Source organism: Gopherus flavomarginatus, chromosome 6 (genome assembly GCF_025201925.1).
Source record: "Gopherus flavomarginatus isolate rGopFla2 chromosome 6, rGopFla2.mat.asm, whole genome shotgun sequence".
Lineage (NCBI taxonomy): Eukaryota > Metazoa > Chordata > Testudines > Testudinidae > Gopherus > Gopherus flavomarginatus.
Window position 1 is genome coordinate 74,346,331 of NC_066622.1, and position 24,322 is coordinate 74,370,652.

The 24,322-nt window shown below is 39.1% G+C and overlaps 1 protein-coding gene across 2 annotated transcripts in view; it reads left to right on the forward strand.

Annotated features, from left to right (window-relative positions):
- VCL (vinculin) overlaps positions 1 to 24,322 on the forward strand; it is a 108,876-nt gene that overhangs the window by 18,711 nt on the left and 65,843 nt on the right. For both annotated transcript variants that reach the window (XM_050960034.1, XM_050960035.1), the window contains exon 2: positions 21,417 to 21,487. In XM_050960034.1, the coding sequence (XP_050815991.1) occupies positions 21,417 to 21,487 (71 nt within the window). The remainder of the gene's footprint in view (positions 1 to 21,416; positions 21,488 to 24,322) is intronic.

Here is a 24,322-nt window from a genome sequence, read left to right on the forward strand (position 1 = left end):
CACTGCAAAAGGCATAGATTTCCTTTTCCTGTTCAACCACTGGCGAAGATTTGTTGCCCAAGTGTTGCAGCATATGTGTGGGGCCCACCTCTTGTCCTGATCTCCAATTTTGCAGCCAAAAGAAAGGTGAGAGGCTTTCTTAACCGTAGTGGTTATACTGCGCTTTTGTGATGCAAAAGTCACTTCACTACAAACATAGCAGAAGTTATCTGCACTGTTCACACAAGTACAAGGCATCTCTGCTCACTTTGGCTAAACAGAAATGTGTCCCTTTGCAAAATCCAGCACTGACAAATAAGAGAGCACGACACTGTATGATTTCTAGAGCTGATATAGGGCAATTTGTTCAGCAGAGTGATGTAAGCTTCATTATGATTGCATCATCCATGACTTCTAGGAATAACATGATGCAATTCATATCATGTATGACGCAATACCAGCTTCAGATTGCATCATTCATTGTTTTGCCTCAAAAGCAAGTACTGTCCGAACCCAGTCACAGATTTATTCATAGATCCAGTCAAAGATGTATTTTAGTCATTTCTGGTTTAAATTGAGATCCCTTCCCTTTATAACTCACTTATCCTCCGCCATTCCCAAGTCAAGGGTCATATATACTGACCCAATAGCATATCTTGAAAACTAGAGCCAATCAACAATTTTAAGCATCATTTTCGTTCTCAGTGACCCAGAATTAGTAAAGCTGGACTACATTTATTTCAGAAGCATTTTGGCTGTAGAGCAGTGTTATTGCTAAAATATATTATATTGTTTTTAATGCAAACTTTATTTGAAATCAGACTCTGAACACTGGTTTCTTTTTCTATTATCTCAGTTTCATTTTTCTATGAACTATTTGTAGTGAACATGCTTCTAGCAAACTACAAAAATTTAAGAAACACTGAATTGCACATAAACCTTTAAGGATCACTTCTATTGCAGCATTTTTGCTTTATGATAGCATTCCAATTGTAGTAGCTTTTCCCCTTCCTTTTAATGTCTGTTGGAGCTTTGACACTGGGCTCAAAATAATTGAGATGTCTATGCACAGAATAGCTAATAGGCTCTGAGCTGGATGAAGAAAAATGTTTTAAAGCTAGTAGAATGTCTTCTAAATATCTCAGGGGTTGTGAACTTGTTTTTACACTGGAAGAACGATCCAATATTTCTCATTCCATACCCACATGTACTGCTTTTTGAGGGGGAGGGGAACATTGGTTATACTGAATTAGTTAAAAGTAATATAACACAATCTAAGAAAGTTTGAGTTGAGCAAATGTGGTTGGTAGTTAATCTTAGTGTTCTGATGTAAACATTGTGCTGTAACAAAGATGAGTAAGAGAGGATTCAGACAGCAAAATATTGCTTGGGTTGGTTTACAATTTCTTTATACTTGAACGTCTTTGTGTATGCCAATTTAAATTGTACGGAGACACAGCAGCTGTTCTCTTGTTTCACTGTTCAGCAGATCAGCCTACAGTTCAGATAAATAGAAGACAGTAAATTGTGTATGGTAATTCCAAAGTTGTCTTGACTCCTTAGCAGTTCAAAAAGGTACAGATTGTTTCAAGGCAGCCTTCAGCTCAGCTTGGCACTAGTTAAACAGTAGAAAGCTTTGTTCTCCAATGATAGGAAAGTCTTACAGAATGCACTTGCTATTCATGTAGATATTAAAAGTACTTGCTATTTTTGGATGGTGTTATCCTGCAATGAGCTTTCAAAGAGATGATGGGAAGCTTTTTAATAGTGACACACTGATGGCATTAGTAGATGATCTGTTCTTCACATTTAGCTTCTGGTTGTGAAAATAGTGAAGTATGACGGTACTCCAACTGGACTGATATCAATATTTTAATTGTAGGGCTTCTGATTTTCAGTTTTAACTGATAAACACTCATAAAACACCCTGGTACTTTAAAAAAAAATCCAGTGTTTATTAGATAAACACCAATGGCTACTTGTATCTAAGGTCTTGTCTGTTCAAAGCAGTAATGCATACCCTGTGGGGGTGTGATTTTTAAAGCACACTAATGCGTTGCACGGTAATTGGTCTGTGCAGACCCTACTGGCACTCACTAAAAGTTCCCTACAGTGCTTTAATGTGAAACAGAACCTTGATAAAACACACTAAGAAACCATACAGAGACATTACTCATTACAATATATACTACTGTAATGTATAATGGATAGACTGTGTATTATTTTTACAGTATATATACAATGAATCCCGAAAACCCTCAGTTTTTGGACATTTGTATAACACTCGGAAATAAACCCTAAAAAACCGAAGCCATATTGAATAGCCCAAACTGTGGCGGGCAAGAAATAGAAGTGCAGCTGTGGTCAGAAAAATGAACCTTTTTCTGGGGGTTGGATGGGGTATGCAAGGATTTATGTTTTTCCCCTTTGTCACTGTTCATGATGTAGGATAGATTAATAGTAAATGAAAGAGATTCTCTAAATGCCCTCTAGCAGGGGGACTGGAAGAGAAGCCATTTCAGGTTCCTCCCTCCCATCTTTGCCTTCTGCCCCACTCTACTCCTACTTGGAGACTTGCACTTGACAGCACAGGCCTCACAAATTGTCAGCTTTGTACCAAAACCACCACTCCTACCCTCAAATGGTTTTGTAGTCTGCTGAAGACTCAAGCCCTGATAGAGAAAGTATTGTCAGGCATTCTGTGCATCCAGAGAAACTGGGTAAAGCTGAAATAAGAACAGATCCTTGTGGATTGGTATTGGTTATGACTAGAACTAATCTGCTCTTAACGGGGGGTATCTTCAAATTTCCTCACTCTGGCAATGAATTTCCCTGATCAGTACTGTATGGGAGGTAAGAGCAGGACAGGTATTCATTGGTAGACCATCTGTTACAGATCCACAGGATCAGTGCTATGTCCCCACCTTTGGAACAGTCTCCTGGAGGATCCTGGTCAGTGTGTCAGACCCCCAAGAGATCTTACCCTTCCTTCAGGGTATATCAAGCAGCCTTACTAACTGCTGAGACTGAACCTCTGGGCTTTCAGTAATCCTGTTTCACACAATGAGCCCGGCTCAATGTCTCCAACAGAGGGCAAGCCTACGCTACAAAATTAAGTCAACTTAAGTTACATTGATGTACAGCCACTGCAGTAATTAAATCGATTTTGCATGTCCACACTCCCCTCTATCTGTCGGTGATGTGCGTCCTCTCCAGGAGCACTTCCACCGATTTAATTGACAGTATGGGGCATTGACAGATGCCAGGGGCTCTGCTGCCCGGGGCTGACAGGGGCTCTGGACTGTCAGCCACCTGGGTCTGACAGCTGGAACAGTCAACACAGTGTGTACACTGGGAGTAAGCGCTATGCCTCTCACGGAGATGGAATTATTAGATAGGTATAGTAAGTGACTTAGATCAGCAGGAGCAACATTGTAGTGTAGATGCTTATAAACTTAGGTTAGCGTAAGGTGCCTGATATCGACCCAACTCTGTAGCGTAGACCAGGCCTGAGGTACTCCTTGTAGAATCTTGTACAGTCTTCAGAACTAATGCACCTCACCCAGTATTTGCAGTGATGCTGAAGCAGCGTTTTCAGAATAGTAGGGTTTATTAGTTAGTTGGAACACAGAACTGGAAGTCCGTAGGTTAATGCAGAGAAATAAAGGTTAAAGCATTGTCCATTCTGGTCAGTTTAGAGCAATTCACCAGCCAAGCTGTAGTGAACTCTGTTTTCAGGCTGTGTTTCTCACTGACTTCCTTCCTTAGTCAGTTCCCAGTTGAGAGAGAGCCTCCAAGTTTCTTCCAGAAGCCAACTCTTTATTTGCCTGCCTCCTGCTCCTTTGTTCTTAAGCTGGGAGTCTCTGCTCAGTTTATCTTCTGAGAGGCAGGGAAACCCTCCACCCTCTGGGTTGTTGGTTTATAGGTATCAGTGTTCTGGTGATCGGGTTTTCAATGGTCTTCTCAGATTTACCATTGATGTTGGTTGGCCTTGGACAATCCTGTAATGACTTCAGTCAGCTCAGAGAGCTAGGGGATGGATGCACACACACACGCACTCCCACCTCTCCCTCTCCTTCTTGGTATGCCCTGAGAGCAGACTTAGTTCAGGTCTACACTACCGCTTAAGTCAATCTAATTTACGTCACTCAGGGGTGTGAAAAGACACCCACTGAGGGATGCAAGTTACAGCGACCTAAGTGCTGTCTACACTGGCTCTATGTCACGCTGACATAACTTCTGCCTCTCGCAGAAATGGAGTATTATGCTGACAGGAGAGTGCATACAACAGGATCATTGTGGACATTGCTCCACCATCAAGACTCAGGTTAACAATTTTACCCTCTAGACCTTTTGCACCCTGCTCAATTTCTCTTTCATACACTTTATCCAGCAGTTTGCCTGCAACATCTGCTTTGTTGGATGGACTGTATCCTGGTCTTAATGACTGAACCATAGTAATGAAGTGTGGGTTCTTAATCATACGGAATGGAGAGTTTGTTGCATAAACAAACTGGGCAATTTTTTCATCTATTACCTCTTTTTGTAATCTGCTGGTTCTTGTCACAAACTTATCTATGGTTGTTTCTGGATGATGGAGTTTTTTGTCTTTTTGCTACATGTGATATACTATGGCTATGTGACATACATGATGTGACTGAAACACTGTCACTGACACATAACTCTGAAACTATAGAAAATGATGGTGATCTTGAAGGTGGATAGTCTTCAGAATCCTGTATGTTGATGATGGATTTTCCTAAACAAAAGAAGTCAATGCAGTTATTTAATTATTATTACCATACTGCTCATTTAGTATTACTCATTGCATTCACTGATATTCCGTACTACTTTAAAAGTGAAATTGTAAAAGGAAGATCTGTCTATATCAGCTATTTATTTTTTATCACAACTGCATCTAAAATGATAGTACCATAGGGTAACAACTATATTTTTTGCTCAAATATGAGAATTCGAGAATAGTCCAGAAAGAAGACAGGCAGTCCTTAAGAAAGAAATATGAAATAAAAAAGTTTACCAACCTGAAGATCCTGAATGTTCAGACATGTTCCTGTCGTCATCTTCAATGCTGCGTCCTCCTGAGAAGGAACACTTCTCATGATGTTGTTTTATTTGGGCAACAAGGCCTTGCATTTCTTTGTTGCACTGTTTGCATTTTGCACGCATGCCTGTCTTACCCACAGGTAGAGGAACTCCATTAAAATATTCCCCAACTGGGTCTCTTTTATGGCCTGCTGCCATTACAGGTTTTCCCTTCTAGTGAGAGAATGGTATGGTAGATCTCAAATCAATGAAGACCACATACAGAAAGACCTCAAGACTTCTGGAATATGCTGTTCAAACAGTTTCACTTTTGTTTCTACTGCCTGTCCCTCCTTTCTCCCATTTCTTTCCAGACTTCTTCTCCTTGTCCAGATCTATTCCACCTCCAACAATCTTCTATTCACTGAACTTTCTGAAACTTTGCACTTTTAGAGACAAGTAAGGGATTGACTTTGTGTACACAAATTTGCAGAGGGACAATAGAATTAAGGTCTGTTATTTCTCACCTCTGTATTATTTATTTAAAAACATTTTAGCTGTTAACAAGCATGTTATCTCCGGAGACACACATCCACAAGTTTGAGAACTGTAAAACTAAGTATCTCGAGTGGTCTCTTCTAGACTGAGCATCGAGTCCCATTGGGTAGATAGAAAGATTAACCTAAATCTATAAAATTGGGTCCCTAATCTATGAACTATTGGAACTCATTTACAAAACTTTTCTTAAACGTTACATGAATATATTGTCTCATACTATAGAATTAGAATTTATAATCCCTGTTCCATGATAAGATACATTATAGCTCAAAGATATTTTAATTAAAACTATCATTAGATAGGTTTTTTCCTCAAAAAGCATTTTTATAAAAAAAAAATTGGATTTAAATAAAAAAAATCAGATTTTTTTTAAATCGTTGATTTTTATCCACCCTGATTCCCAGTTACTTAGTCACACATTCCTATAGTGTTAACTCTGCCAATAGGTAATGCATTTTCCTAATGGTCTGTGGAGGGCTGCTACAGTCTGTGTGCCTCTCTTGTTAGCAAGTGTCATAGAATCATAGAAGTGTAGGACTGGAAGGGACCTCAATAGGTATCTAGTCCAGTCCCCTGCACTCAAGGCAGGACTACATAATAACTAGACCATTTCTGACATCTAACTTGGTATTAACCTGCATCAGTGACCCTATAAATCCTGACCACCTCAAAGAGATTGAAGGGTGTGGGGGAAACATGTAGTGGCTCTACATTGCATCCTCCTCTTTGAGTTTCTAGCAGGTTGGCATAAAACTACCCATGACAGATCCCGTCATTAAACTGTTCCAAAGGAAACGTAATTTTGGTGTTAACCTGATTTTCCAGCCTAATGTTGATGATAATTACTATAGCTTCTATCTAAGAATATAAGAACGGCCATACTGGGCCAGACCAATGGTCCATCTAGCTCATCCTGTCTTCTGACAGTGGCCAATGCCAGGTGCTTCAGAAAGAATGAACAGAATAGGCAATCATCAAGTGATCGATCCCCTGTTGTCCAGTCCCAACTTCTGCCAAACAGAGGCTAGGGACACTCAGAGCATTAGGTTGCATCCCTGACCATCTTGGCTAATAGCCATTGATGGACCTATCCTCCATGAATTTACCCTAGTTCTTTTTTAACCCTGTTGTAGTTTTGGCCTTCACAGTATCCCCCTGGCAATGAGTTCCACATGTTGATTGTGTGTTGTGTGAAGTACTTGATTTTGTTTGTTTTTAAATCTGCTGCCTATTAATTTCATTGAGTGACCGCTAATTCTTGTGTTATGTGAAGGAGTAAACAACATTTCCTTATTCATTTTCTCCACACCATTGATGATTTTATAGACCTTTATCATAGATCCGATATTTTTAATCTCTCATCGTGTGGAAGTTGTTCCATAGCCCTAATCATTTTTGTTACCCTTCTCTGTACCTTTTCCAGTTCTCATACCTTTTGTGAGATGGGGTAACCAGAACTTCACGCAGTATTCAAGGTGTGGGCGTACCATGGATTTATATAGAGGCATTCTGATATTTTCTGTCTTCTTATCCCTTTCCCAATGGTTCTTAACATTTGTTAGCTTTTTTGACTGCCACTGCACATTAAGCAGATGTTTTCAGAGAATATATATAAAAATAAACCTATAGAATAAAACAGAAGTCTGTAATAATACTACTTTATTCTGGAGATTAGGTCCCAGGTGTCTGGATGCTCTCCAGTTGCTCCTGACAGTGACACTTGAGAAGCTGGCCTTGCCATCTTGGCGGAGTGACTCTTGCTGTTAACTGATATTAAGAGCTGTCACTTGGCTTTGGTTTAAGGCTGCCTCTTGCTCTTTCTCTCACTCTTCTTGAGAACTGTTATTCTCCACAGCTGGCAGAGCATGAGTCCTTCCTGTTCTTATATGGTGCCCATAACAATAGTATCTGAGTACCTAAACTGGTAAAGGGTTCATAAACATGATGCATTTTGTACCTGCTTTCTTCAAAACAGAACATTTCCTTTCCTCAAGACTGTCAGACCCAGCTGGCCTGAGAATCAATAGCCCAAGAATTCCTTTATGAATCTGGGTCTTCTGTATAGTATATTGCAGTGCTTTGGTCATCAGTGTGTCATCTGGTCTTCTGTGGTGCAAGTTGCTTGGTATCTGTTCCTCAATTTCCCATCTGTAAAATGGGATTATAATAGTACTTCACTTCTTATAGGCATTGTGAAAATGTACACTTAAAAAGGTTTTGAGACACTTGGGATGGGGCCCTATAGATACATAGATGTGAGTAATGGTACTGAAGCCAGTGGGACTTATAATGCATGTACCTAGGGACTTCAAGGGTCAAGTCAATATTTCAGGTGGCCAGAGTAAAGAGGACCACAGTTGAAAATCAATTTGAATAAAACTAAAGCAATTTCCAACACCATTTTGGCGCAAACAGTGTCTTGGATTGAACCATGATTACCAGTTTGAAGTAGACTTTCAAATGCAGCCAAAAGCAGAGTGTAGTAAAAGAGGTAATGGAAGAACGATGGTGTGAATCTGGGGAAAACTGACCTGTTGCGATTTCATTGTTTGTTATGTAAATATGTGAGAGAATATGTTCCAAAAGATCCACTACTATTTCTGAATAAGCTTTTAAAAAAAAAATGGTGCGGACTCCCTGATATTGAAGTAACGTTGTGGTTCAGCTGTATTCTTACTTAGTGGGAGGTATTATAATTATCTTAGGCCAGATCTACAGTTAAAAATTACATCGACTTAGCTATGTTGCTCAGGGCTGTGAAAAATTTTGCTACCTGTGCAACATCGTTATGTGAACTTTTAACCCCCTGTGTAGATGTGGCTAGGTTGAGGGAAGAATTCTTCCCTTGAGCTTGCTACCACTTCTGAGGGGTGGATTACCTACATTGATGGAAAAACCTCTTCCTACATCTACGGAAGTATCTATGCTACAGTGCTACGTTGGCCCACTCGCCGCATCATAGCTGTGCTGCTGTAGTGGGTGTAATGTAGACATACCCTCAGTCATGCTGTGGTCTCAATATTGGCAGCCTTTAACATTTAAAATAACTTTTTATCTCTCTAGTCAAAAAAAGTCTAGTTTCTTAAGATAGTAAATAAATTACTGGTAGTTAGCCCTTTTGTTGGTGTTGAAGGAAAAAGAGATATTAATTAAATGCTTTTTGTGTGTGAAGTAGCTTAGTTTTTTTTACAGCATCATAGTCCTATTAAATATATCAAAACTTATCCAGATGTCAGTTAAAATTTTATCTAATTTAAAAATTAATGCAAGGCCATAAGTGTCTTATTTATTTTTAAATGCTCTAAGCAGCAACCTAATCACAACGGTATTAGTAAGCTTTCTGAATTGAGCAGTCACCTCATGCATGGTGTCAGGCTGTTCTTGTGTAGTGACCATGTGGGGAAAATCTGTGGCTGACTCTGTGCTAGGAATACTGTGTATCAGATGATATAGGCTTCATTATAGTGCAAATTCAAGCTGCTCTGTGTGTGTAAATTAAACAGAAAAATAAATTTCAGATTGGAGTCTTTCTTGTTCAAATGAAAATAGATAAGAAGATTTTCAAACCCAGTGCAGAAGGTTGACAAGCCATCTAATTAAAATTAATCCATGTTTGAGCTCCTATTAAGTTGCCTTAAGTGAATATTGTCGCATTGAACACATTGTTTGATACTTTGTTCTGTTTCATGTAAACATAAGTAGTACTGCAGTGAGTATAAGCTGCATGTGAGCAATGGTTTACATTATTAACCTAATGTGGATATGGGTTACGGTTGTTTATTATTCAAGAGAAATGAGGAACTCAGTGAAGTTTGAATAAAAAAAATCCTATGTTTCTACAGAGGATCAGTAAATCTCTCTCTGTACTCAGGTGAAGATGTATTGATGCAGGACTATACTGTGACTAACGCTGTGGAGCTGAAATGAAGGCCTGCATGCAACGTGAGCCTGATTCACAGCAATCACATCCATTATAGCCCCGTATTGAAAAAGGAGGGAGGGAGAGAGAAAGCAACAAAAAACAAAGATGGATTACACAGGTGGAAAATTTCAAATTAATTTTTGATTTGACAAAATTACCTGGTAGTGAAATACATTTTCATTAAACCTTAGACACAGTGAAGGTGTAAAATAGGGTTAGATTCTTCCTTTGCAAGTTGACTTGTTAAATAAAAGGGTAATGTAGCATTTCTATAGTATTTTCCCTGGCTCACAATATTCTCTAACAAGCAGTTTTTAGCACTCTCCAAAGATCTGCTCAAAATTGGAAAGAAAATTACTTTTTTGACTGTAGACAGACTTCTGTCTGCCTGCACTGATCTCTATGGATGCTGATAATCCACCAGAATATTGCAGGCTGAGATATTTGTGATGGAGCAGTAAGTCCTGCAGGCACCAAGAAAACCAACTTAATCTCCTTGAAACAATGTTAGGATAAGAATTTAAAAAAGGATCTGGAAGTAAAAGTATCGTTAAAGGATGATGGTGGAAAAATAATTAGATTGTATTATCAGTTTTCAAATGCATGTGTGAATAACAGTAGATATGATAAGTCTTCTCAGAACTGGCAGTCCTCTGATACATTTAAAAAAAAAACTGTACATATGGAAGAAGCAAATCTTCAGCCAAATTTGCCATGGCTTGGGAGTCTATAGTGACCGATCTAATTTTCACTTGTGTTACCGCAATTCTACTCAAAAGAAACTTGGAATTCAAAATTAACTAACTGCACTCATTTATTCTCTTCCTACCCTTCCCACGCTTTTCAATCCTGTCTTCAGACATAGAACTACTATTACCTTGATTTTCAGAAGAAAGATGCCTGAGATATATTGGAATTATTACCATGATATTGTTAAAATCCTGGCACTCCTAGGAAGGGCAGGGGGCTGGCTTTGCTGTTGCCACTGAAAAGGGATTGCTGTGTTTTAAGCAATTTGGTATTTAGAAAGTCAGTTCAAGTATTTGCACATGATGAATGTAAGACCTTAAAATTCAGTACTTGGCAGCTAGCTGCATTTTTATTTGGATACATTAGAGCTCTTTGTGCAACTCCCAGTTACTTTTAAAAATTAGCAGAAAGTTTCAAGGCTGATTGATGTTCACGGCAATGTTGTAAAGAAAGTAGTTCAGATTTTTACAGTAATTAAATGCTGAAGTGAATCTTTGGACATTTAAAAAATAAGTAAACTGTTTATTGTGGTCAAATAAGATTATAGGCAACAGCTTTAAAAAGAGAAAATGTTTTAGTGTGGGGACATCTTAGAGTCTGGGTGTGATCATTCTGTTTGTCTTGCCTTTAGCCTTTTCTACAAAATGAAGCATCCTGCTCTATCCCTGTACATTCAGTTATTTAGTGCCATAAATGTACCTGACCTTTTACTATAGAAACACAATGGAAAGATTCCAGAGTAGCAGCCATGTTAGTCTGTATCTGAAAGAGACATCATTAGTTTTGCCTTCAAGATCCAATTCTTTGATGGCGTTTTTGAACTGTCGATGAGTCTTCCCATTTGAGTGGATGAAATTCACAATTTCTAGAACCTTTTTTGTAACATTTCTGTACTTGAAGTATCTGCCTGTGAGATGTTCGTGATGGATGATGGAATGAACAGGGAGAAACTCTGGAAATTTGGAATTGCTTTTCAAGAGTCTGATAAGGCCTACTTTTTGCCCTACCATGGCAGGACTCCATCCATTGCAACAGTGACAAATTTATCCAGTTGTACATTGGCATTTGTCAGTGTTTTGTCAAGTGTGTTCTTTACGTCAACACCTTGGGTTGTTTCTTTTAACGCCACTAAGTCCAACACTTTTTCTTTCACAATTATATCAGCTGAAACATAGTGAACAATTATCGTTAGTTGTGGTTTAATCTATGGATTTGTTGATTGCTAGGCTAAATGCTAGAGAATTCTTTAGATTGTTTTGTATCTTGCTTGCAACATCAGCATTGATATGGAAGAAATACCTTTCCATAGTGTGGTGTAAAATTGGAATTTGCTTTATTAGTCGTTGAAGTATTGTGTTACTTGGATCTAAAATTGCAACTACTTCTGCAATATTCTTCTTAACAAATTTTCCATCGCACTATCGACGTTTAGCATGAGCGATACTCCATGACATAACAAAACTAGCTTTGGTTGTATCAGCTTCCTTACTGAATGCTGAAAGTAGTGTCTGACCTGGTTAGGCGTAATTTTAATGCATTTACTTGTTTTTCCTTAATTCTGATTCAGGAGGGTATTTAGACAAAAAGTTGTTATTCATTTCATAGTGATGTTTTAAGCTGCTTGCTTTGTAATGAGTGAGCGATGGATGCATTATAGGTAAGGCGCAGGCGTTTGCGACCTTTAACAGTGAATGCAAAATCTTCCTCCTATTCTGTTTTCTTCATACTTGCCTTTCTTACAATTTGAAGATGTCGTCATTGTCATCATGAAATAAACGTAGGGTTAACACTTAAGTTGCATTTGAATAGTTTTAGATTTATGAACAGTAAACACAGCCTGTATTCTGCAGAATGCAGGGAGATGACAAACACGTGAGGTCTGCACAGCATGATGTCTGAATACAGAACAACGCTATTTCCTGATATAATGCACATGTGTGAGCTTCTCTTTCTATTGGCCTCACTCTCACACTACTGGATTCACCCAGGCTTAACTTCTCTTAAAGTATTGCTTGGAGCCCCTGTGCCTTCCCCCATTCTCTGCTTACCCAACTGGCAGGGGGAGCTCAGGGCTTCTGTCCCACGTGTGTGTGTGTGTGTGTGTGTGTGTGTGTGTGTGTGTGTGCGCGCGCATCTGTGCGCACGCTGGGGCCCGAGGCTTCAGTCCTGTGGGGAAATCTGAAGCCCCGAGACCCCTCTCTCCACAGGGCAGAAGACCTTTTCGAACTCCCAGTCTGGTAGGTATAGAAGCTAGTAGTTCTAGAAGAGGGAGATGGGGGACTCCGCGAGCCACACTTTAACTATAAAAGAGCCATGCAGCTTACAAGCTGCGGTTTGATCAGTCCTACTATATAAATACATAATTTATAGTTGGTACTTACAGTACTGAGATCTGTGTCACTTGAGTTTGTCATCCTGCTGAAGGGGGAAAACCAACCATTAACCTTACTGGTTTAGGGGTCATGTTCACGCATCAATAAGTGAGCTCTTAGGACTGGGAGCACAAGTTCATACAGGCCACTTCTCCCTCTCAGGGAGGAAAGCTCTCTTCCCCCATTAGCAGAAGTGTGAACATTTTGTGATGTCGTTCTCTGTCTGACCTACTATATTTTAGAGTGCTGAAAAGAAGTTTCTATCTTTCCTTCCTTCTCAAACATTCCCATTAATACTTTCCATATATTTCCATCTCCGATTCCCCCTGGAAAAAACCGCTAAACTTTTATTTTTGTGTTGGAGTTGGGGTTGTTGACCAAACATACAACCATACCCACCTATCGTTGATATACTCTGCCCTGCTCTTCAGACTAGTATGTTTCTATTAGCTATGCAGAGGGGTTTAACCCTACGATATCACAATTGCCTACTTTTCATTAAACTCCCTGATGGTATGCTTCAGTTCACATGTTGTCTTTCTTCAAATGTTTATGTACTTCTGTAGAATTCTGTATCACCTACTGGAGCCACTTTGAGACTTAGGAATCTTTCACAGCCATAGATGTCTTAAAAATGGGTCAGAGAACAGTTTTTTGGTATCTGCTGTGAAAGATTTTCCTGCATCTCCTTCATGTGAGGCAGAGTTGACATATTGCAATTGTGCGTTTCACCAACTAGACGGTTGCCATTTTTCTTGTGCATATATTAACTTTATCTGGAAAATCTAAGAGGAAAGAGTTAATCTTTGTATAGGCCTGATTAGAGTGGGGCTAGTATATTATAAACTTGACGTAGTTCTAGTCTAAGAAGTATTGCAGCAGGAGAGAAGCTTTTCATAATAGTGCTGGAAAAATTCTCCAATTAAAATATTAGGTATGCCACAGTGAACTGTTCAATACAAAAGATTTGCTTTTGTTTCTTTCATGTTGCTTTATGTGCCCTACGTTTAATCAGAACACTTAAGCAATGGACTCATTATCTGCATAGGGTTACTAGGCTTCTGCAGCATCAATAGAAGTCAATTTTGCAGCCCAAATAATGTAACTTATTCTAGTTTCTGTGTAGTCTTTTTCTGTATTTAAACTGTTTTAGTTGAATTCTAGGATTTCCTTGGCCCTGGGCAGTTGGAACTGGTGTTAAAAATTTCACTGTAGCAGGTAGGTTTGTTACTGATGTTGGGGACAGATGGCCGAGCTTTAATTTTCTTGATTTATTGCTGGAGGATGTTGGAATGGTGCCTTGAAACTTCTGCAATTCAGTCTCCAGTGTAATGCTGAGAAAACCAGCCCAAAAAAGCATACGTAATTAAAAGATAGGGCCTGTAGATGGAATTGATTCAGCAAGGTATTTAAGCATGTGCCTGACTTACAGTGTAAGTAATCCTGTTGACTTCATTGAAACTACTCACATGCTTAAAGTTAGGCATGTGCTTAGGTACCTTGCTGAATCAGGCTATACTGAGGTTGGGTCAAGTGTTAATGTTGTGATGGTAAAGATTTATTGTGTTAGAGGACCATAAGATACTGGATATGAACTACAGGTAAGAAAGGAAGAGCTTGGTTTCTTGTTGGTTTACGTACGTGTTTATCTTGCAGCTCCTAAGCAGATGTGGCTACTTTTCACAGAAGAAGTGCAGTATACAGGCTTTATCAAAACTTGCGTAAAATAATGCTAGAGTATACTTTTTAAACATCTGTCAGTAACACCTTTTAATCTCTTCGTTAGAGCTGGTGCAACTGCTTTAAGAGTGGAAGTGGAACAAATTAAAGTTCAAGGTGCTAAATTCGACAGGGATGAATTTTGAATAAGAAACATGCACTAAAACAGTGGCTTTCAACCTTTCTAGACTACTGTACCCCTTTCAGGAGTCTGATTTGTTTTGAGTACCCCCAAGTTTCACCTCACTTAAAAACTACTTGCTTACAAATCAGACATAAAAATACGAAGCGTCACAACTCACTGTTACAGAAAAATTGATTACTTTTTCATTTTTATCATATATTTATAAAATCAATTGGAATATAAATATTGTATGTACATATCAGCGTATAGAGCAGTATAAACAAGTCATTATCTGTATCAAATTTATTTTAGTGCTTTTTATGTAGCCTGTTGTAAAACTAGGCAAATATCTAGATGAGTTCATGTACCCCCAGAAGACCTCTTCGTACCCCCAAAGGTATGTGTACTCTTGGCTGAGAACCACTGCACTAGAGTAAAGCTGTTAGCTTGTGTTTTCCCTCATTATTCCAAGATTATTTATTAACTAATTTTCAAGATTATTTCCACTTGGATAAATACATTGTAAAATGGCAAAATGTTTCACTTCACCTCATTAGGACCTTGGTTTAACAAGTTAGTTTTAAATATGTGAGTAGTCCCACTGACATCAATGAACTGAGTAGCGGGCAGGGAGTAGCCTATAAATGGGTGTTATCCTGAAATAGCTATTCACGAGTCCTCCATAGTCTTAATTCATTCTTGCTTGTAAAACATACCATATCTTCTCCATAGGACGCTGAGGTCATCATCCCATCAGACTATTTATTGTGATTGAGGAGTGACGAGTGAAACCTGCGTTAAATCTCACAGCTTTCATGAGCCACCCAAATTTTATGTATCTTTATTCAGAAAATTCAGTTTTTTATTGCCAAACCAGAGTGTGTAAAGTAGAGTTGACCTAGTTTATTCTTCAGTAAATTTTTAAATTAAATCCTGCTGGGTGGCAGTATCTGGGGACCAAATCCCATAGAGCAACTTTGAACTTGAGCCACATTCAAAAATGCTGTTGATTGCCTATAGGAGCCAAATGTTTTGCCCTGTTTCAGTGGCTATTACTGAGTGTGGTTGCTAAATTTGGTCCTGTATTTATGTGCTAAATATATATAATCAACTGCAAATTAAACATTGAGTTTACAGTCTCAAATCAGAGTGATCTGAATAAAGCATCTGGTAATCTCAGCCAATGTAGTAAATATTTTCTCTTACCTGACCTCAAACTTAGCAGTTCTGTACAAACAGGAGGCAGGCCTAAATTTATCATAATTGCTTCTGATTCCAGTAGCATTTGATAGATGCTTATTTTTAGCCTTGCAGCCTTTAGGCCATTTTTTATTGTTTTAGAGCTGACAGAAATTATATTGACCATCAGCTCCTACAGCCTAAATATTTTCCTCTGGATATTGCAGTTTGACATTAATGTGGATCCTGATATGTGTATAACCAGGAAGTTGTTTTGCGTTTGCCCTTTAATGCTTCAGTAGGTCATTAGTATTTGTTTTCAAGACCAATTTCTAAGAGATGGGGAACATGAGAAATTGCAGAAGCTGCAGAGGATTTGATTGAGTTGCATAGATAAGTAGATAATTTCTGACATGTTTTGACACACAGTTGTTAAAACACTTTCTCTTTCACAGTCTGTGTATTCCTTATTGGCTTGCTTTAAAATGTGGGTACATTTTTAAATCCTGTGCTGACTTAATGCATGCGCAATGGCTTGGGGTAGTGATGAGATATTTCTAGGATATAAACTAGACAAATTCAGTAGATAAGGTCATTTTCTGCACAAGCCATTCCTAGCATTTGTTATGCTAAATTTGTTTATTTACCTCTTCGCTTTTTATCCGGTATCCAGCTGATGGAACACACAGGTGTTCAGCTACAGCAGCTGAATTTATTTGTGATGGTCTCTAATAGGGTGAAAGTTGAGGACTATTACTACCGCCTCCGCCCCTGCTTTTTTTTTTTTTTGTCATGATGCTTGACATTAGTGAATAATTTTATGGAAAACAGATCTTGTTTTAAACATTGTAGAACATTCTAGAAAACACTAAACTTTCTTCCTTTCTAATTGAAGTGGGACGGTATGAGAGCTGTAAGTAAAGATTTCATTTCTGACTTTTAAGTCTGAATCTCTTGTTCCTGAGGTTCAGCAGGTCCTCAGTATTGCCAACCCTAAGCGTTACAAAAACTTGAGATTGGCTTAAAATCATTTTTTTTAAATCAATTTTGGATCCTTCGTTTGTATGTGAGGCTTTACAGTGCGCTCTGTTCGCATTTTCAAGCTGTTCTCCACAACCATAAGGGCTAGAAACTTACTTTCATTTTTTTTAAATGAAAAGAAAGTTAAGTGAAAATTCATAATTCCAGGGGCTGGGAAATAAAGAAAAATATCCAATATAGCAAGACTTGTGATAAAACTGTGAGCATTGGCAACACTGGATCCTCAGTCTTTGTTCTGGGAACATAGGCACCGGAGATGGCACCTTTTAAACAGGACTGTGAATCTTTCCAGGTTGCCTCTTTCTCCCACAGCAGCAGCCTGGGGAAAAAGTCACTAGCCGTGGGCAGGAATTTTCAAAGGTACTAGACCTCTACTAGTCACAGGTAGATAAGAGGGGATAAGGTCCTCACCGACAAGATCAGAGAGCTACAGCTTGATGAAGAGCCCAGCCTCTTGTCTACCCTAACTGCTAAGAGTTCCTACCAGCCTATTGTCCTTTATCTTTGTGCAGGAGAATCTATTCTTCATATCTGCCTCTGGCTTGTGGGTGTGGGATAAATCTGAAACTCGACTCCTTTAGCTTCTAGAAGGGAGGTGTCTCCTCTTTTTGAGTCTAGTTAGTGGCTACTGGGGGGGAGGAGATAATAGGATGAAAGAAGTTTCTTCTACGTACTATATATGTCCCTTAATCTCTCTTAGATTCCATTCCTTGCTTTTTTCATTCCCCTTCCTCCCAAACTGTGCGGCTTATTAGTTTGCCCAGCAACAGCCAGGTTCTCAATTTCATGCTGTTGCTTTTGGTCAATCTGTGAATGGCAACAGAGTCACTGAAAGTGTCCATAGACTCTGTTCACCTTTGGGAGGCCTTCTTTGCAACTGTAAGTGCTGACACTTAATTTTGTTTAAAAATAGAAGCTTCGATTCTGCAGAAATTGGGGTGGTCCCTGTCACTTGTCAGGGCAAGCTTCTCGCACAGAGCAAGAGTGAGTTTTTCAAGTCCAGATTAAGATCACTCAGTTTGCATTATTGTTTATCTGATTAAAACACGTTGTGTAGAAAATATCAAACTATAGAAGTTCTTGAAATATTAGTAAACATAGATACTCCTTTTATGTTAACTGTACCACCCATTAAGTCAGGGGTGGGCAAACTACGGCCTGCAGGCCAGATCTGGCCCACCAGCCGTTTTAAGACTACCCTCGAGTTCCCTCTGGGGAGCAGGGTCTAGGGATTGCCCCGCACTGGCACTCCAGCTGAGAAGCAGGGTTGGGGACCACACCGTGTGGCTGCCAGAAGCTGCAGCATGGCCCGACATCTGGCACTCCAGCCAGGGAGCAGGGTTAGGGTCTGCTCCATGTGGCTCCCCAAAACAGTATGGCCCCCCCTCCAGTGCTCTAACCAGGGCACAGGGTTGGGGGCCACTCCACATGGCTCCCAGAAGTCGCAGCATGGCCCCACTTCAGCTGGGGCACAGAGTGTGAGGCCGCTTCATGCTGCTCCTGGAAGCCTCAGCATGGCCCCCCTCTGGTGCTCCAGTGGGAGCAGCAGGAGTGGTGCTTGCAGACGAGGCAGTGTGCAGAGTCGTCTGGCTGTGCCTCTGCTTAGGAGCTGTAGAAGGGACATGCTGCTGCTTCCAGGAGCTGCTTGAGGTAAGCGCTGCCTGGAGCCTGCACCTCTGAGTCTCTCCCCATGCCCCAACCCCTTGTCCCAGCTCTGATCCCACTCGCACCCTCTGATCCCCTTGATCCCAGCCCTGAGCACCCTCCTGCAGCCCAAACCCCTCATCCCCAACCCCACCCTGGAGCCCATAATCCCAGCCGAAGCCTTTACCCCTTCTTGCACCCAGCCCCCAGCCCTAGGGTGAGCAGACAGCAAATGTGAAAAATCAGGACTTGGGGGTGGGGGGTAATAGGAGCCTATATAAGAAGAGACCCAAAAATCAAGACTGTTCATGTAAAATCGGGACATATGGTCACCCTACCCAGCCCTGATCTCTCTCCTGCCCTCGGAACCCCTTGATCCTAGCCCAGAGCATCCTCTTATACCCCAAATTCCTAATCCCCAGCCCTACTCCAGAGCCTACACCCCAGCCAGAGCCCTCGCCCTCACCTCACCTCAGAGCCCCCTCCCATGTTCTGAAATCCTCATTTCTGGCCCCACCGTGGAACCCTAGAGCCCTCACTCCCCGCTGTACTCCAACCCCAATTTTCTGACCATTCATGGCCTGCCATACAATTTCTATTCCCAGATGTGGCCCTTGGTCCAAAAAGTTTTCCCACCCCTGCACTAAGTTATACAGAAGAGCTGTTTGGGAATTTTTCTGAAACATTTTTTGTCAGGAAAATGCTGATTCATCAACACAGTTTGTAGGAATGGGCTGATTTCAACAAATTTCTTGACTTGAAATTTTTTTGAAATTTTCTAATAAAAAATTCTAGTTTTCTCATTCAAAATGACAGTAGAAGAACCATTTTTTTAAAAAAAGCCAAAATCAAACTGAAATGTTTTGAAATTATCTGTGTTTCTGTTGACCCAAACAGGCTTTTTTTTTTTTCCTCAAGTTTTTGGTTTGAATTTTTTTTGAGATTTTTACTTTTCTTATCCCAGCGTGTATTGGGGAAAAAATTTCAAAACCTCAGATTTTCATGAGATGGGTAAACAGATCACTGCTCAGCTCTATTGTACCAACTTTGCAAAAGACACAGATTTTTGTGATTTATTTTGCCTTGTTGTAGTCTGCGTATATGCGAAAAAGAGATTGAGAACTACCTCCACCTGAAGTCTGGATATTCTTTTCTCATATATGCACACAGCTCTGATGGACTTGAGTGGGAGTTTCTGTGGTGTATCCAAAGCCAGAAATGACCCCTGTACCTTGCGAGTATAGCACTCCTAAGTTACAATATGTTTGTTAGTGGTAAACGTGGACTTTTTTTGGTGTAAGAACTAGAAAATGTCAGGGCTATATTTTCCTATGTCTTGTCCCTGTAAAGTTTAGAACTGTACTGAAGAGGTCAAAGGGGGACAGTGCTGATGAGCAGAGTAGCTTGTACTCCTGGAAGACACTCGAGCACTGAGGTTTATGCAAGCTCTATGTGTGTCTTATGGATTCTGACAAAAGTTTTAATAAAATGCGCCAGCTTTAACATCTCTCTGGTCTGGGAGTGTAACTCAGGCAAACCTCTTCAGTTTAATGCTTGTATGTTAAAACATATTTGTTACAGTAAAAATTAGGATACAATGTTGTTTTGTCTGTAGCTCAGGCAGCCCTGGAAGCACTTAATATAAACTAGTGTCTGAGTTAAAGACCTTGCTTCCCCGGGCATTGCTGAATGATTTATTCAGCTGGAAAATACAGTGAACAATGCAACTGGAAAGACTCTTGTCAAGTTTATGATCTCATAGACCACAGAGAACCAGCTGCTGATTTGAAAGATTTGTGTAACACAAGAGCTATTGTGTATGAAAACAGTGAATGTTGTTACCCCGATCTTAGTTTAGTCCCTTCATTATTAACTATAAGGGGAAAATTGTGCACCATTACTTTGCCTGAGGATAGTCTTGTGTGTGTTTACTTCCTGTAGTTAATTACATTTTCTAATAGGCAAGTCAGGTCAAAGGGTAGAAGAGGGATTTGTTTTGTTTGTTTTTTACCTTGGAGCCTTCTTTCTGATTCACATTTTATTGGCAAGCCTGCAAAGCTTGTTGGGGATATAAAGTTCCTTCTCTTTTCTTGCAGAATTGTATAGTGATGATTTTTTCTAACAATTTCTGTAGGAAGAAGAAACAAATTAGCTTCTCTGTTTCTGCACTGAGATTTAATAGAGGTGTTACACAGGACATACAATGCATTTATTCGTAATACATAACATGACTAGCACCAACGTAATGTTGGTGTACTTACACTAAAGATGCAGTGTCCAGTTTTATTTGGCTATTAATATGCACTTTAAAAAAGTGCTCTCATTTAGCATGTACTCATGCTCACATAAGTGGAATCCCACAAACCCATAAATAAGATTGCTATAATACTAAATGTTCAACTCATGTAATTTGCATTATAGAAACGATTAGATATTTTATTTTTATGGCTCAGTGCTGCAGTTGGTGTTCTTGAAATGCATATTACACCTCTACTTCGATATAACACGACCCAATATAATACAAATTTGGATATAATGCGGTAAAGCAGTGCTCCGGGGGTGGGGTGGCGGGGCTGAACACTCCGGCGGATCAAACCAAGTTTGATATAACTTGGTTTCACTTATAACGCAGTAAGATTTTTTGGATCCTGAGGACAGCGTTATATCGAGGTAGATATGTACCTGTAAAAAATAATTGTCTTTCAGCAGTAGCAAGAATTGTTTCCTCAGAACTTGACTGTAGCAATATTGGAAAGCAATGTTTTTATTGGTATTATTAATTTGACCAGATCTGTATAGGGAACATTACCATACTGCACTCCACAAAACGTGTACAGTGATTAACAAGCAGTTTATTGTCCATGAATTTAGTGCTTTCCAAAAAGAGTAAACTTTAAAAATTCTACTACTTAGTACCTATATAATGCTTTACATATTCAAAACTGTATACAAACATTACCAAAACTAATAAAAGGGCTTGTCAGTTTCTAGTTCCCATTGTTGGTATATGATGTGATTGATGTAAGCATTAAACTGAAACTCCAAAGCTGAGGGGTTAAATATGACTCTTGGATTTTTCATACAGGTTGGAAAAGAAACAGTGCAGACAACTGAAGACCAGATTTTGAAAAGGGACATGCCACCAGCCTTTATCAAGTAAGTTTATCAACATATTCAAAATGTCTGCCATAGGTCCAGGAACCTACATCTAGAACAGGGGTCAGCAACCTTTGAGAAGTGGTGTGCTGAGTCTTCATTTATTCACTCTGAGTTAAGGTTTCACGTGCCAGTAATACATTTTAACATTTTTAGAAGGTCTCTTTCTTGAAGTCTATAATATATAACTAAACTATTGTTGTATGTCAAGTAAATAACGTTTTAAAAATATTTTAAGAAGCTTCATTTAAAATTAAACTAAAATGTAGAGCCCTCTTCCCTCCGGACCGATGGGCAGGACCTGGGTATGTGAGTGCCACTGAAAATCAGCTTGCGTACCGCCTTTGGCACATGTGCCATACGTTACGTACCCGTGGTCTAGAAGTAAATGTTTCTTTACAGTGAGGGGGAGGGGAACTTTATTTTTAATGGCCTTTATTTTAATATGCCTTTTATTTCCCTGGCCTCATTTACTTGCTTAGTGTCCCTCCCCACCCCATTATACCTTTCTTTCCCTCTGGAGGGACACTGTTGGAGGGTGGGTACACAGTATTTCTCCATGCATCGGTATTAAGTTGTGGTAAAGGGATTTTTCTAACATTTAGTGCTGTTCTCCCTATAAGTGTTTTCCATTCTTTTGGCTGGAGAAGGAGTATGTCAGTGATTGTATAGCCAGTTGCTGCATAACATGACTTGGAAATATTTTTAAGACACCTAAAAACGAACTAACTGGCACTTCTAATTAAGTTCATGGCTCAGTACTGAAGACAAATGATTTTCTTCTCTGTGCCTTGAGTCTTAAAAATGAAACATCACATTTTAGCGGTCATTAAACTGCCACACCTGTCATGTCAAATGACAAACTCTCATTGAAAAGAATTCCCTTACCCAGCCACCCCCTGTGAATTCAGTGTTTTCTTTATTAGCAATTTCTGCTGGCACATGCTAAGTCACTGAATATCCTAATGTTTTCTTGAGAGAGACAAGATGCTCGAATACCAGAACCGGAAACTACTGAACCAAATACTAAAATGCTAAACAAATGAGTACTGTGAGTGTGTGTGGGTGCGGGGGAGGGGACAGAATAGTTCTTAAAGAGAAACATTTTTGAATAATTTTTGAAGACAGACTTTGTGAAGATTTACATGTATGGCATGGCTATGTTTATTCTTTTGGAGACTTACATTTTTTATATATTGCTGCTCCTTTAGAGTTATGCAAAATGGTTTATTTTGTTGCCTTTTGCTGTCCAAGATGTATAGATAATGAAGTGAAGCCATAGTATAGTTGATACTCTTTATTTAGGAGGATGATGAGAGAAACAGATGGAAGAAATTAATAACTTTCCTGGAATTTAGTGAGCCAGCACTGCTTTGTGGAAACTTTTAAGTATCAGTCATTAAGTCAGTATATGTTAGACTGAAGCGGAATTGTGTTAGAAGTTTTATGAAGGCTGTCTAAGCAGTAGATATTGGGTCCACCCTGAACAAATTCATTTTTAAAAATAAATATTTTGCCAAGTATCAAAACAGTTAGCAAAACAGTGTACTTGTACAAGATTGGGCTTTTATATTTTATTTCTGAAATATTTGTTCATGTAGATGATTATTCCAGCTGGGAACAGAAGTAAAAAATGGACTAAAATCAGGTATCAGACTTACTCAAGTCTTTAAAAATGGACATAAAAAAATCTGTATATTTGCAAAAGGGGCCTAAGCCGTCAGTGCCCTGAATAAAGCTGCCCGCATGGGTAAACTTGACTTTCTCGAAGAGGTGGTTTTTAAGAGAGATTACTTATGTATTTTGTCAGCACAGTATTTAGTAGGTGCTAAAATATAAATTTTTATAGAGTAATGATTGCAGTACAACTTGCTGGTCAAATCCTTTCTTTTGTGTATTTTAATGATTTTGGTATGTCCTCTGCATTTTGCTGTTTCAACATTTTTGAGGGGCTGCCAAGCTGGGGGAGGATATGGAAGTAGCATCAATACATAGGTAAAATAGAAAATGGTCACTTTTTTCTAATTGGGAGCACAAAATAAAGCAGTACAATCTTGTTCCCTTGTCTTAAAATTTGCTTGCAAAGTAGGTGAAAAACTTCTAGATTTTCTTCTTTTACATGGTCTGCTGACAGAGAAGTGATAACACAACTTCGTATTGTAGAATATGTTTTGTACATCTGTAGCTTTCTTCAAAAATTGTAGTGATGTCAGTTAACTTTGGTCATTTTGGAAACATGATTATAGTGACCTACAGGGCTCAGTTTGAAAACAAATTTGCTGATGTTAAAGTAATACTGAATAGGTATTTGTAACTGAAGCCAATAAATATATTTAATCACTATAGTTGCAAAAACAAGTGCAGTCCACAGAAGTCTGGTTTGTTAGAATAAAAGTTAAGAGAAATGAAACTATTTATTGCCTGTGTCTTAAATATCTGAAGTGTTTAAGGAAAAATGAGCAAAACGGGTTGTGATTTTAAAATAACAAAAACATGTAACCTTCATAATGATGTATGCCTATTGTAACTTAACTTGTGCTGCCTCAACTGTATTGTATTCCCTTATCTTTTGCTTGTAAGAAAATAACATGTACTGCCCACAAAAGTTCGTAACTAAGTATGCTGAAGTCTAGAATACAAAGTTAACTTTTGCTGTTTAAATGTGCAGCATTAAATCACATTTCTTTAAGAGACAGTGTGGGTCTCACAAGTTCTTTTGGGCATTTTTTAATTTGATTAGATCATAACAGTGACTAAAAGTACATAACAGTGACTAAAAGTACACCTCTGCCCCAATATAATGTGACCTGGTATAACATGAATTCGAATATAATG